This window comes from Bombina bombina, chromosome 6, assembly GCF_027579735.1.
Source record: "Bombina bombina isolate aBomBom1 chromosome 6, aBomBom1.pri, whole genome shotgun sequence".
Lineage (NCBI taxonomy): Eukaryota > Metazoa > Chordata > Amphibia > Anura > Bombinatoridae > Bombina > Bombina bombina.
In genome coordinates, this window is record NC_069504.1 from 1063623589 (window position 1) to 1063638218 (window position 14630).

Genomic DNA, 14630 nt, shown 5'->3' on the forward strand with positions numbered 1-14630 from the left:
CCACCTTAGGGACCGTCTGCCATAAGTCCCGTGTGGTGGCGTCTATTGGAAACATTTTTCTAAATATCGGAGGGGGGGAAAAGGGTACACCGGGCCTATCCCACTCCTTGGTAATAATTTCTGTAAGCCTCTTAGGTATAGGGAAGACGTCAGTACACGCCGGTACCGCATAGTATCTATCCAGCCTACATAATTTCTCTGGGATTGCAACCGTGTTACAATCATTCAGAGCCGCTAATACCTCCCCTAATAGTACACGGAGGTTCTCAAGCTTAAATTTAAAATTTGAAATGTCTGAATCCAGTCTATTTGGATCAGATCCGTCACCTACAGAATGAAGCTCTCCGTCTTCATGCTCTGCCACTTGTGACGCAGTATCAGACATGGCTCTAACATTATCAGCGTACTCTGTTCGCACCCCAGAGTGGTCGCGTTTACCTCTAAGTTCTGGCAATTTAGATAAAACTTCAGTCATAACATTAGCCATGTCTTGTAAAGTGATTTGTAATGGCCGCCCTGATGTATTTGGCGCCACAATATCACGCACCTCCCGAGCGGGAGATGCAGGTACTGACACGTGAGGAGAGTTAGTCGGCATAACTTTCCCCTCGATGTCTGGTGAAATTTTCTTAACATGTACAGATTGGCTTTTATTTAAAGTAGCATCAATGCAATTAGTACACAAATTTCTATTGGGCTCCACATTGGTCTTAGAACATATTGCACAAAGGGATTCCTGTGTGTCAGACATGTTTAAACAAACTAGCAATTAGACTAGCAAGCTTGGAAAATACTTTTCAAACAATTTTCAAGTAATATAAAAAACGTTACTGTGCCTTTAAGAAGCACACAAAAACTGTCACAGTGAAATAACAATGAACCGGATTAGTTATAGAAACCAATTTTTTACAGTAAATGCATTAATTTAGCAAAGGATTGCACCCACTAGCAAATGGATGATTAACCCTTTAATACCAAAAAAACGGATAACAAATAAAATATAAACGTTTTTATCACAGTCAAAGCACAGTCTCACAGGTCTGCTGTGAGTGATTACCTCCCTCAAAACTAGTTTTGGAGACCCCTGAGCTCTGTAGAGACGTCCTGGATCATGCAGGGAGAATAAGGAAGACTTGTGACTGAATTTCTACTGCGTAGAAAAGCGCCAAAATAGGCCCCTCCCACACATAATACAACAGTGGGGAAGCTCAATAAACTGACTTTATTTAAAACAAACGACAGCCAAGTGGAAATTAATGCCCATAAAATTTTTCACCAAGTACCTCAAAGCTAAAAACGATAATCATGCCAGAAAACGTTTTAAATATAAATACATGAAGTTATAAACAAGCCTGTTGCTAGTCATCAGTGATTGACTGTTTGGAGATCACGTGATACGGATCTACGGAGCTCATCAGTGATTGACTGTTTGGAGATCACGTGATACGGATCTACGGAGCCACAATACAGCCGAAGAGGAAGAGGAAGCTCCATGCTGACAAGGAGCTGAGACATTGCCGAGCATAAAGTGAGTTTAATACTCCGGCCATATTTAGATAAGTGCCTCAAACTGTACTCATTCTTTGTTTGCTCTACACTACAAGGCTTTTTGATTCTCAGCGCTTATGACTATCACGGCCCTTTAAGCACTTTAAGCACATCAAGCACTTTTTCTCACTCATACTGTACGGATATTAACCATTGAGGATACCACCGAGAAATGCAATTTCCTTTTTCTTGCCACTGTGACACCTAGGTAATTTATTATTTATTGAATTTTGGGCTTCAGAGACCTCCTGCTTATGGTATTCATCCTATACCTATGGACTACCACTCAGTGTCTATATCAAGGACTGGTCTTCATACACACTATTTTTTCTGACAGCCTGCTCTATTTGAACACATCTTAAACAGGCTCAGAGAGACTTTTTACGTCCAGTGTGTTTCTTGCCCACATACCTTAATTAACTTACCTGGGACTACTAAGAACATTAATTTTGTTGATTGGCTTTCCACACTACTAATTTATCTCTCTTTTTTTACCCTGTTGCTAGTTGCTTTTACTGCAGAAGGCTATAAGTTATATGTATACAGTATTTTCTTAGTGAAGTGCCATTCCCCAGAAATACCTCAGTGCCAACATACATACATAACAGCCTGATACCAGTTGCTACTACTGCATTTAAGGCTGTACTTACATTTTAACGGTATTAGCAGTATTTTCTCAGTCAATTCCATTCCTTAGAAAATAATATACTGCAACATACCTCTTTGCAGGTGAACCCTGCCAGCTGTCCCCTGTTCTGAAGTTACCCCGCTCCTCAGAAGGCCGAGAACAGCAAATGGATCTTAGTTACGTCCGCTAAGATCATACACAAACTCAGGCAGATTCTTCTTCTAATGCTGCCTGAGAAAAAGCAACACACTCCGGTGCTGCTTAAAATAACAAACTTTTGATTGAAGAAATAAAAACTAAATTTAATAACCACACTCCTCTAACACATATATAGCAGCTCTGCTTGGGTGATCCTCTTGCACTTCCTGTTAGGGAGGAGTTAATATCCCATAAGTAATGGATGACCCGTGGACTGACTACACTTAACAGGAGAAAATGGTCTAGGCTATAAGAAGATTGCCAAGACCCTGAAACTGAGCTGCAGCACGGTGGGCAAGACCATACAGCGGTTTCACAGGACAGGTTCTACTCAGAACAGGCCTCGCCATGGTCGACCAAGGAAGTTGAGTGCACGTGCTCAGCGTCATATACAGAGGTTGTCTTTGGGAAATAGACGTATGAGTGCTGCCAGCATTGCTGCAGAGGTTGAAGGTGTGGGGGGTCAGCCTGTCAGTGCTCAGACCATACACCGCACACTGCATCAAATTGGTCTGCATGACTGTCCTCCCAGAAGGAAGCCTCTTCTAAAGATGATGCACAAGAAAGCCTGCAAGCAGTTTGCTGAAGACAAGCAGACTAAGGACATGGATTACTGGAACCATGTCCTGTGGTCCGATGAGACTAAGATAAACTTATTTGGTTCAGATGGTGTCAAGCATGTGTGGCGGCAACCAGGTGAGTACAAAGACAAGTGTGTCTTGCCTACAGTCAAGCATGGTGGTGGGAGTGTCATGGTCTAGGCCTGCATGAGTACTGCTGGCACTGGGGAGCTACAGTTTATTGAAGGAACCATGAATACCAACATGTACTGTGACATACTGAAGCAGAGCGTGATCCCCTCCCTTCGGAGACTGGGCTGCAGGGCAGTATTCCAACATAATAACGACCCCAAACACACCTCCAAGACGACCACTGCCTTGCTAAAGAAGCTGAGGGTAAAGGTGATGGACTGGCCAAGCATGTCTCCAGAACTAAACCCTATTGAACATCTGTGGGGCATCCTCAAATGGAAAGTGGGGAAGCGCAAGGTCTCTAACATCCACCAGCTCCGTGATGTCGTCATGGAAGAGGACTCCAGAGGCAACATCCTTTGTTATTAGAACTTGCCTTTGGTTAGGCGCTCCTTCAGCCTCTTTTCGTGTACATGTAAACATGTAATAAAATATTTACAAAAATGTGAGGGGTTTATATATATTTACAAAAATTTGTGAGATACTGTATATATATATATATATATATATATATATATATATATATATATATATATATATATATATATATATATATTCAGATATACATAGAAATATCTATTTAAAAATAATAAGATTTTTTTTTCTCAGTGAAGAACAAAGAAATGTGATGATTTCTATTAAAAACACATTAAAATATGGTAAAAATGAATAAAAAAATATTACGTTTCAAGGTATTTGACTCAAAAGTGTATATATACAACATGTCTATAAATCTGTTTATATGTGTATGTATAAACAAATAAATACACATTTATAGACATGTATAAAACACATATTTAACCCTTTGAGTGCTAAGCACTTTCACACCTGGGTGCTAAGCTTTTTTAATATTTTTTGAATACATTTTTTTAACTTTTTTTTTTCTTTCAGATCCCCACGACTTACACTGTTGGAAAGGTTAGGCGATTACCTTTCCAACAATGGTTTTGGGGGTCTGTAGCTGCTTAGATGCCTGAGATACAGGTTTCTAAGCAGCATGCCCCCTGCTCCTATACTTAACATTGTTAAGTTTAAATAAAGTTGCGCAGTGACCTCATCACGTCATTGCGCGTGATGTCTGTCACTATGCAGCCCCGATCGCCGGGGTAGGAGCGGGTGGGAGCCCCCAGATCTCCCTCAAGGTGGGAGAGTGCTAGCGACGGCTCTGAGCCGTCAATAGCACCAGAGTGGAAAACTCTGCGACGGCTCAGAGACGTCGTTATTATTCAAGGGGTTACACACACATATATGTTTATGCAGTCAAACACCTTGCCATATACCATATCACCTTTTAAAACCTTTTTAACCAATATTAAAATGATATTTTTTTATCAAAAGGGGTATCTGCAAGTGTAATACTTTATTTTAATATGTTTTTGATATGTTTTGTGCAACTGTTTTTTTTTAACTCTTAGGGGCCGATTTATCATAGGTCTGTCCAACATGATCCGACAGACATTGATGAATGCCAACAGCATACGCTGTCGACATTTATCATTGCACGAGCAGTTCTTGTGAACTGCTTATGCAATGCCGCCCCCTGCAGATTTGCGGCCGCTAGCAGGGGGTGTCAATCAGCCCGATTGTATGAGATCGGGCAGATTGATGTCCGCAGCCTCAGAGCAGACGGACCAGTTAAGGAGCAGCGCTTCATAATTGCTGTTTAAGGCGAGCCTAAAGACTTGCATAGAAACAGGGGAATCAGGGGCCATTCGGCCTTTGATAAATCGGCCCCTTACACTTTACTTTAGGGGGTAGATTTATTATAGTGCGAGAGGACATGATATTATGTAGCGTATCATGTCCGCTGCACATCGATAAATGTCGACAGCATACAGTGTCGGCATTTATCATTGCACCAGCAGTTCTTGTAAACTACTGGTGCAATGCCGCCCCTGCAGATTCGTACGGGTTGATTTCTGTCCTCGGCCTCAGAGCAGGTAGACCAGTTATGGCCCTTGATGACCCTGTTTCGGCGGAAACAGGGGCATCAAGTTTCATACGGCGCTTGATAAATCGGCCCCCAGGTCTTGAGTTGTGATAAATATTCTAGCCCATTTTTGGCTATTGCTGGAGCGCAATCTTTAACTTTGAACTTGTAATATAACTATTTAGTGTGGTTGCAATCTTCATTGAAAGTATAGGTGGCACTAGAGCAATGTCGGCCGTGCTAACCCTTCTTTGGTGGATGGGATTTACCATGGACTTTTATGTTAGCGCTGCCCAGCTATATTGCTTATCGCGAACCGAGCTATTATTAGCGCCACTTGTAATCTGGCCCACTATGTTTAAAAACATTGGTTAGCAGAATAAACATTCAGTTTTTATTCTTTAACGATGGGAGCCCCAGTTTACCTTTGTTTTAAAATAAATACAAATAAATAAATAAGTATGGCACCATGTTATCCTAATACTAAATGTATATAAATGTTATAACTACACAAATGTGGTGCCTTTTTTTAACACACAAGAATTCTATTCTATTACGCTATAAAATCCTCCCTACCACATTTGTGTCCTTACCTTTAAAACTAATTTCATATTTCTGCTGCCCAGCGGCAAATGGAGCCACTTCTTTGGGATCAGCCAGGTAGATGTTTTCCAAGACAGCTGACGATATTGAAGCAATCTGCTCCTTTCCATTCTGTGGTAGCAAAGATAAAAAAGGTAAATTGTTTAGGACATCCATTTAAAAATAAAAAAAAAAAATCAGATGGTGCAATTATTACTAGCATGCAAGTATATTAATTTCTCTCATTAAAAAATAAATGTAAAAGCTGAGCCCCTTGTGGTGTTTATTTTTAATGTGTTCAAAATTAAACTGAGTTGTTTAAAACTTACATTTTATTAGTGTAGATCAGCACTTCAGATTTTACCTCACTCCAGGGATTATGGGAAAGTGGGAGGGATTAAAGCTCTTGAATGTATTTTTTTTGTCTCTACCTAATGGACTGTAGTGTAATTCCACATGTGTGGGTAGTGCTTACTGATTGGTGGCTAAATACAGCCACCAATCAGCAAGCGCTATCCAGGCTGCTTAAACAAAAATGGGACGGCTCGCAATCTTACATTCCTGTTTTTCAAATAAAGATAGCAAGAGAACGAAGAAGAAAAATGATAATTGGAGTAAATTAGAAAGCTGCTTGAAATTGCATGCTCTATCTGAATCATAAAAGAAAATAAATTGGGTTCAGTATCCCTTTTAAGTTATATGTCATAGTACACCTCACCTTTTAAATATTGGTCTAAAAAATGTTATAGTTTCAAGGTAAAATCAAAAGCATTTACCCCCGCACATTTTTTGGTTTCTTCGTGTATTTTACTCCAAGAACTGCACATTCGTGGTACCAATGTTTGTTCCAGAGTATCATTGCCAATTGCTAGAGTTCCCCTTCTCTAACACTGATCTATTTTTGTGTAAAAATTAATTACCAAAGCTATTTTTATTATCTTTTAATCTCTTAATAAGATAATTTCAATATACCTAATAAGCAATGATTCTGGTCATTAGGTTTTTGGCACATTACACGCAACTTCTTTTTCACCTGCACTTTATGGGGCCGATTTACCATCTGTCGGACAGACATGATAAGTTGTAGCGATCATGTCCGCCCGACATCGCTGAATGCCGACAGCATACGCTGTCGGCATTTAACATTGCACAAGCAGTTCTGGTGAACTGCTTGTGCAATGCCGCCCCCTTCAGATTTGCGGCCAATAGGCCGTTTGTAGGGGGTGTCAATCAACCCAATAGTATCCGATCGGGATGATTGCTGTCTGCAGCCTCAGAGGCAACAGACTAGTTAAGGAGCAGCGGTTTCTTCTTAACTCATGTTTCTGGCGAACCTAAAGGCTCACACGGAAACAGAGTGAGTAGGCACAATACGGCCGATAATAAATCGGCCCCTATAACTCAATTAGGCGCACCACTGACAACAATGATTAGCATCCTTTCTAAGAATCAAACATAAACGAGTATCACAATGAGAATTGCTAAGGACACCATATGTCCGCTAGTTGTTTTGTAAGACCAAATAATCAAAAGTGAAAGCAAAACATATTATGTAAGTGTTCAAATTATTTAGAAATGTTACCAATGGAGAGAAAATTTTGATGCAAACTCCCATCTCACCAATTTCCCATATTCGATCCATGATCCTGTTTCGTCTTTCCAGTACCAGATCCACTCAGTAGTCAGAACAAATTCAAGAGGTTTTGTGACGGAAGATGGAGTGGACAGGCGCCGTACTGTGCTTGTACCACTTTTCATTGTCTGAAAATCAACCAAAGGAATTCTGCAGAAGAAAGATGAGAAATATAGTATTTATCTATGGAACATGTGTTACCCAGCTGTGTGCAGAGAAAAGTTTCATCCAATTTTGGCCTGCAATGAGCGTAACAAAATTGTGTCTGTCCAATGATTAAAAGAGAGCTCAGGCTTGTCAAATATATTTATAACTATAACATATATATATTTTCTAAAATATTTGTGCTTTTGTAGTAAAATGACTTAGCAACCAATGATGTTAAAATATTTAGGCACATTTGTTAAATATGGAGTGCTAACTAGTGCTTTCGCTGAAGCGCTAATTCTGCTAGCGGTAAACCTTTTGCGCGTTGGGTTGCACTGGTATTACAAGTTGACCTTGGCTGATTTGAATCTACAAATTCAAATCAGCCAATAGAATGAAAGGAAGGTTTTTATTCTATTGACTGATTTAAATTTAAAGATTCAAATCAGCCAATAGGAATGCAAGGGTACCCCCATATAAAAGGGGTAACTTGCATTCACCATTCGCATTCAGTGTGAGGCTGGGGACCACATGAGTTCCCTGTTGGACCTCTAAAGATGGAGACCTCTGTTGCTGCTGTCATCACTGCTGGGATGAAGATAAGAAGATGGACCACCGCCGGGATGAAATGGAGGTATTTTTTAATACCTTACTTTTTTTTTTACTTAATTATTTAGTAATTTTTGGGTGTGTTTTTTTTCCCTGGGCTGCAAAGGAGCTGAATGCCCTCTTAAAGGCAATGCCAAGCCAAATGCCTTTTTCAGGGCACTTTGTACATTAGTTTTTTTTTTTTAAAAGAGCTGAAATCGCTATAGAGCAATGCCTTTGTAGTTTAGTTTCAGAATAGGTTTTTTTTCTTTATTTTGGGGTGTTTTTTTTAGGGTATTAGAATAGGCGTAAATATTTTTTTTATTTTGGGTAATTACTTTCGGCTGGATTACGAGTTTTGCGTTATGAGTGAAAAAGCCTCATAATGCTGCTTTTTCACTACCGCTGCTATTACGAGTCTTGTAGGTATAGCTGTACCGCACACTTTTTTGGCCGTCACGCAACGTAACTACCGCACGTTTTAAAAAGTCCTTTTTCAATGGGACTTCCACAGCGCCGGTATTACGAGTTTGCCTGTCTGGCCAAAAAGTGAGCGGTACAGCCTATAACTACAAGATCCGTGCCATAAACTGAAAGTCAGTAGTTATGGTTAGGGTTAAAACTCATAACTAAAGTGTTACAAAGTACACTAACACCCATAAACTACCTATTAACCACTAAATTGAGGCCCTCCAGCATCGCAAACACTAAAATAAAATTATTAACTCCTAATCTGCCGCTCCAGACATCGGCGCCACTATAATAAACATATTAACCCCTAAACCGTTGCACTCCCGCATCGTAAACACTAGTTAAATATTATTAACCCCTAACCTGCTGCCCCCATTTGTCGCCACCTTCATACACTTATTAACCCCTAATCTGCTGTCCCTAACATTGCCACAACCTACATTACTGTTATTAACCCCTAATCTGCTGCCCCCAATGTCGCCGCCACTATACTAAAGTTATTAACCCCTAAACCTAAGTCTAACCCTAACGTAACCCTAACCCTAACACCCACTTACTTTAACATAATAAAAATAATCCCAAATAAAAATTACAATTAATACCTAAATTATTCCTATTTAAAAGTAAATAAATACTTACCTGTAAAATAAAACCTAAGATAGCTACAATATAACTTAAAGTTATATTGTATCTAGCTTATGTTTAATTTTATTTCACAAAAGGGCATTTGGATGGGCATTGCCCTTAAAAGGGCATTTAGCTCTTTTACATTGCCCAAAGTCCCTAATCTAAAAATAAAACCCACCCAATAAACCCTTAAAAAAACCTAACACTAACCCCCGGAGATCCACTTACAGTTTTTGAAGACTGGACATCCATCCTCATCCAGCCGGGAGAAGTCTTCATCCAAGCGGCAAGAAGTCCTCAACAAATCCGGGAGAAGTCTTCATCCAAGCGGCAAGAAGTTGTCCTCCAGGCGGGCAGAAGTCTTCATCCAGACGGCATCTTCTATCTTCATCCTTCTGACGCGGAGCGGCTCCATCTTCAAGACATCCGGCGCGGGACATCCTCTTCTTTCAATGTATCTTGAAGAATGAAGTACCCTTTGAATGACAATGTTGACATCATCCAAGATGGAGTCATTTGAATTTCGATTGGCTGATAGAATTCTATCAGCCAATCGGAATTAAAGGGTAAAAAATCCTAATGCAATCAACCAATAGGATTGAGCTTGCATTCTATTGGCTGTTCCAATCAGCCAATAGAATGAAAACTCAATCCTATTGGCTGATTGCATCAGCCAATAGGATTTTTTACCCTTTAAATTCGATTGGCTGATAGAATTCTATCAGCCAATCGGAATTCAAGGGACGCAATGTTGGATGACGTCATTTAAAGGAAACTTCATTCTTGAAGAGCCTTCGAAAGAAGAGGATGTTCCGCGCCGGATGTCTTGAAGATGGAGCCGCTCCGCGTCAGAAGGATGAAAATAGAAGATGCCCATTCAATGCCCATCCAAATTCCCTTTTTTAGGGCAATGGGGAGCTTAGATTTTTTAGGTAGTTTTTTTTTGGGGGGGGGGTTGGTTGTGTGGGTGGTGGGTTTTACTGTTGGGGGGTTGTTTGTATTTTTTTTTTTACAGGTAAAAGGCAGTTTAGTGTAGGCTAGGGGATTTTTTATTTTTTGGGGGGGGGCTTTTTTTATTTTGATAGGGCTATGAGATTAGGTGTAATTAGTTTAAATATATGATAATTTCTTTTTTATTTTGTGTAATTTAGTGTTTATTATTTTTTGTAATTTAGATAAATGTATTTTGTTAATTTAATTTATTTCATTTTAGTGTAATGTTAGGTTTTATTGTAAGACAGGTTAGGTTTTATTTTACAGGTAACTTTGTATTTATTTTAACTAGGTAGCTAGTAAATAGTTAATAACTATTTACTAACTAGTCTACCTAGTTAAAATAAATACAAACGTACCTGTAAAAAAAAACCTAAGATAGCTACAATGTAACTATTAGTTTTATTGTAGCTATCTTATGTTTTATTTTACAGGTAAGTATTGGGTCTTAAAAAGGTATTATTTTGGTAATAATAGTAATTTGTATTTAGATTTATTTTAATTATATTAAAGTTAGGGGTGTTAGGGTTAGGTTTAGGGGTTAATATATTTATTTAGTGTTAGTGATGTGGGAGGCCAGAGGTTTAGGGGTTAACAACTTTAGTTTAGTGGCGGTGCCGACGTTGGGGGCGGCAGATTAGGGGTTAATAAGTGTAGGTAGGTGGAGGCGATGTCGGGAGTGGCAGATTAGGGGTTAATAAGTGTAATGTAGGTGGCAGCGATGTCGGGGGCGGCAGATTAGGGGTTAATAAGTGTAATGTAGGTGGCGGCGATGTCAGGGGCGGCAGATTAGGGGTTAATAAGTGTAATGTAGGTGTCTGCGATGTCGGGGGCAGCAGATTAGGGGTGTTTAGACTCGGGGTTTATGTTAGGGTGTTAGGTTTAAACATACATTTTCTTTCCCCATAGGAATCAATGGGGCTGCGTTACGGAGCTTTACACTCCATTATTGCAGGTGTTAGGCTTTTTAGCCGGCTCTCCCCGTTGATGTCTATGGGGAAATTGTGCACGAGCACGTAAAACCAGCTCAAGGCAGCGTTGGTATTTGTGTGCGTCATGGAGCTCAACGCTGCCGTATTGCCCGCAAACGCAGGTTTTTGGAAAACCTGTAATAGCAGCGCTATTAAAGGTGAGCGGTGGAAATAACTTGCAAGTTATTACCGAGCCGCTCATAACGCAAAACTCGTAATCTGGGCGTTTGTTATTTTTTGTAATGCTAGCCTTTTTTTTTTTTAGTAATTAGTTTTTTTGGTAATCATAGGTTTATTTTTTATAATGTTAGGTTTAATTTTAATAGCAATGTTATGAAGTTTGTTTGTTTTTAAAGGTAAGAGTAGGTTTTTATTTAAAGTGAATGTAAATTTAAAGCTAAAGTGCCCGTTTTTTTAAAATTTGATTAAAAACAGGGGCACTTTAATTCATCAAATTTTACATTTCACTCCTGTTGTGAAAAAAACTTATCTTTTAAACTCGACAGCAGCTCCAGCTTCCTGCGGTCGTCGCAAGCCATTTCTGATGTCAGAAATGATGGATAGGTCATCCGCCAATCATGGCTTCCCCCCCCCGGGGGAATCAGTGTCTGATTCAACGATGTGATTGGAGGAAGCCGGATTCCTCATTTTAGATCCAGGAAGAGGCTTTGCAACAGGTGGAGGAAGCTGGAGCTGCTGTCAAGATTAATAGGTAAGTATTTTTTTCACAACAGGAGTGAAATGTAAATTTTGATGAATTAAAGTGCCCCTGTTTTTAATTTAATTTTTAAAAACCGGGCACTTAAGCATCAAAATTTACATTCACTTTAATTTCACAGGTAGGGTTTAATTTTTTTAAGGTAGTTAGGATTTTGTTTGGTAAAGGTAGGGGTAGTTTATTTTGGGTTAAATTAGGGGGTTTAGATGTTAGTGTATTACTTTGCGATGTGGGGGGATGGCGGTTTATGGTTAATAGTGTAGTTTAGACATTGCAATCTATAGAGGTTAATAGTGTACATAGGTAGTTTGCAATGTGGGGGATGGCGTTAAGGGGTTAATAGTGTACAAAGATAGTTTGCGATGTGGGTAGGGTAACCATATTTCCGCTTTAAAAAGGGACACAAATGAAAAATACATATATCAGGGTTCTTATAATGGAACATTATTCAAAACATTTCTTTAAACATTGACATGTATTTTTCATATGTTTCCCTTTTTAAAGCAGCAATATGGCGGGGATGGCGGTTTAGGGGTTAATAGTGTAGTTTAGTGTAACTGTTTTTTTCTGGACAAACTCTATACATATACACTCCATTCAGGTTGCTTAAAAAGTTTGAACGGTAAATTTGATTGTGCTCACACAATCACATTTACTTTCAACTTGAAAAATAAGTGCATAATAGCACTTTACGTTACCCATAGAAAATATGGGGAATGTAAATTACAGAGAGTTCACACAAACTAATATGCAGTAATTTTGACAGCACGCCATTTGTAATATTGATTTAAGCATAAAGAACACTGCAACCTCATGATCGTGTTTACTCTCCTAGAACTAACGATATTGCTCCACTTGTAATCTAGCCCTAAATAAATGCTAGACAGAATGATTCATTAGTTATTTAAATAGTGACAAAAACAGAATTTATGTTTACCTGATAAATTACTTTCTCCAACGGTGTGTCCGGTCCACGGCGTCATCCTTACTTGTGGGATATTCTCTTCCCCAACAGGAAATGGCAAAGAGCCCAGCAAAGCTGGTCACATGATCCCTCCTAGGCTCCGCCTTCCCCAGTCATTCGACCGACGTAAAGGAGGAATATTTGCATAGGAGAAATCATATGATACCGTGGTGACTGTAGTTAAAGAAAATAAATCATCAGACCTGATTAAAAAAACCAGGGCGGGCCGTGGACCGGACACACCGTTGGAGAAAGTAATTTATCAGGTAAACATAAATTCTGTTTTCTCCAACATAGGTGTGTCCGGTCCACGGCGTCATCCTTACTTGTGGGAACCAATACCAAAGCTTTAGGACACGGATGATGGGAGGGAGCAAATCAGGTCACCTAGATGGAAGGCACCACGGTTTGCAAAACCTTTCTCCCAAAAATAGCCTCAGAAGAAGCAAAAGTATCAAATTTGTAAAATTTGGTAAAAGTGTGCAGTGAAGACCAAGTCGCTGCCTTACATATCTGATCAACAGAAGCCTCGTTCTTAAAGGCCCATGTGGAAGCCACGGCCCTAGTGGAATGAGCTGTGATTCTTTCAGGAGGCTGCCGTCCGGCAGTCTCATAAGCCAATCTGATGATGCTTTTAAGCCAAAAAGATAGAGAGGTAGAAGTTGCTTTTTGACCTCTCCTTTTACCAGAATAAACAACAAACAAGGAAGATGTTTGTCTGAAATCCTTTGTAGCATCTAAATAGAATTTTAGAGCACGGACAACGTCCAAATTGTGTAACAAACGTTCCTTCTATGAAACTGGATTCGGACACAAAGAAGGTACAACTATCTCCTGGTTAATATTTTTGTTGGAAACAACCTTCGGAAGAAAACCAGGCTCAGTACGTAAAAACCACCTTATCTGCATGGACCAGATAGGGCGGAGAACACTGCAGAGCAGATAACTCAGAAACTCTTCTAGCAGAAGAAATTGCAACCTAAAACAAAACTTTCCAAGATAATAACTTAATATCTATGGAATGTAAGGGTTCAAACGGAACCCCTTGAAGAACTGAAAGAACTAGATTAAGACTCCAGGGAAGAGTCAAAGGTCTGTAAACAGGCTTGATTCTAACCAGAGCCTGAACAAACGCTTAAACGTCTGGCACAGCTGCCAGCCTTTTGTGAAGTAAAACAGATAAAGCAGAGATCTGTCCCTTCAGAGAACTCGCAGAAAATCCTTTCTCCAAACCTTCTTGTAGAAAGGAAAGAATCTTAGGAATTTTTATCTTGTTCCATGGGAATCCTTTAGATTCACACCAACAGATATATTTTTTCCATATATTATGGTAAATTTTTCTAGTTACAGGCTTTCTAGCCTGAATAAGAGTATCTATTACAGAATCTGAAAACCCACGCTTTGATAAAATCAAGCGTTCAAACTCCAAGCAGTCAGTTGGAGGAAAACCAGATTCGGATGTTCGAATGGACCCTGAATAAGAAAGTCCTGTCTCAAAGGTAGCTTCCATGGTGGAGCCGATGACACATTCACCAGGTCTGCATACCAAGTCCTGCGTGGCCACACAGGAACTATCAAGGTCACCGAAGCCCTCTCCAGATTGATCCTGGCTACCAGCCTGGGAATGAGAGGAAACGGTGGGAATACATAAGCTAGGTTGAAGATCCAAGGTGCTACTATTGTATCCAATAGAGTCGCCTTGGGATCCCTGGATTTGGACCCGTAACAAGGGACCATGAAGTTCTGACGAGAGGCCATCAGAACCAAGTCTGGAATGCCCCATAATTGAGTTATTTGGGCAAAGATTTCCAGATGGAGTTCCCACTCCCCCGGATGCTCCTCCATCGCCAGGGAACTCCTTGTTACCCCCCTGATGGTTG

The 14630-nt window shown here is 39.8% G+C and overlaps 1 protein-coding gene across 4 annotated transcripts in view; it reads right to left on the minus strand.

Annotated features, from left to right (window-relative positions):
* Window positions 1-14630, minus strand: part of LOC128664167 (uncharacterized) — a 335114-nt gene that overhangs the window by 106396 nt on the left and 214088 nt on the right. For all 4 annotated transcript variants that reach the window (XM_053718925.1, XM_053718924.1, XM_053718927.1 and 1 more), the window contains exons 8-9: window positions 7259-7421; window positions 5650-5770 (exon numbers count right to left, since the gene is read on the minus strand). In XM_053718925.1, the coding sequence (XP_053574900.1) occupies window positions 5650-5770; window positions 7259-7421 (284 nt within the window). The remainder of the gene's footprint in view (window positions 1-5649; window positions 5771-7258; window positions 7422-14630) is intronic.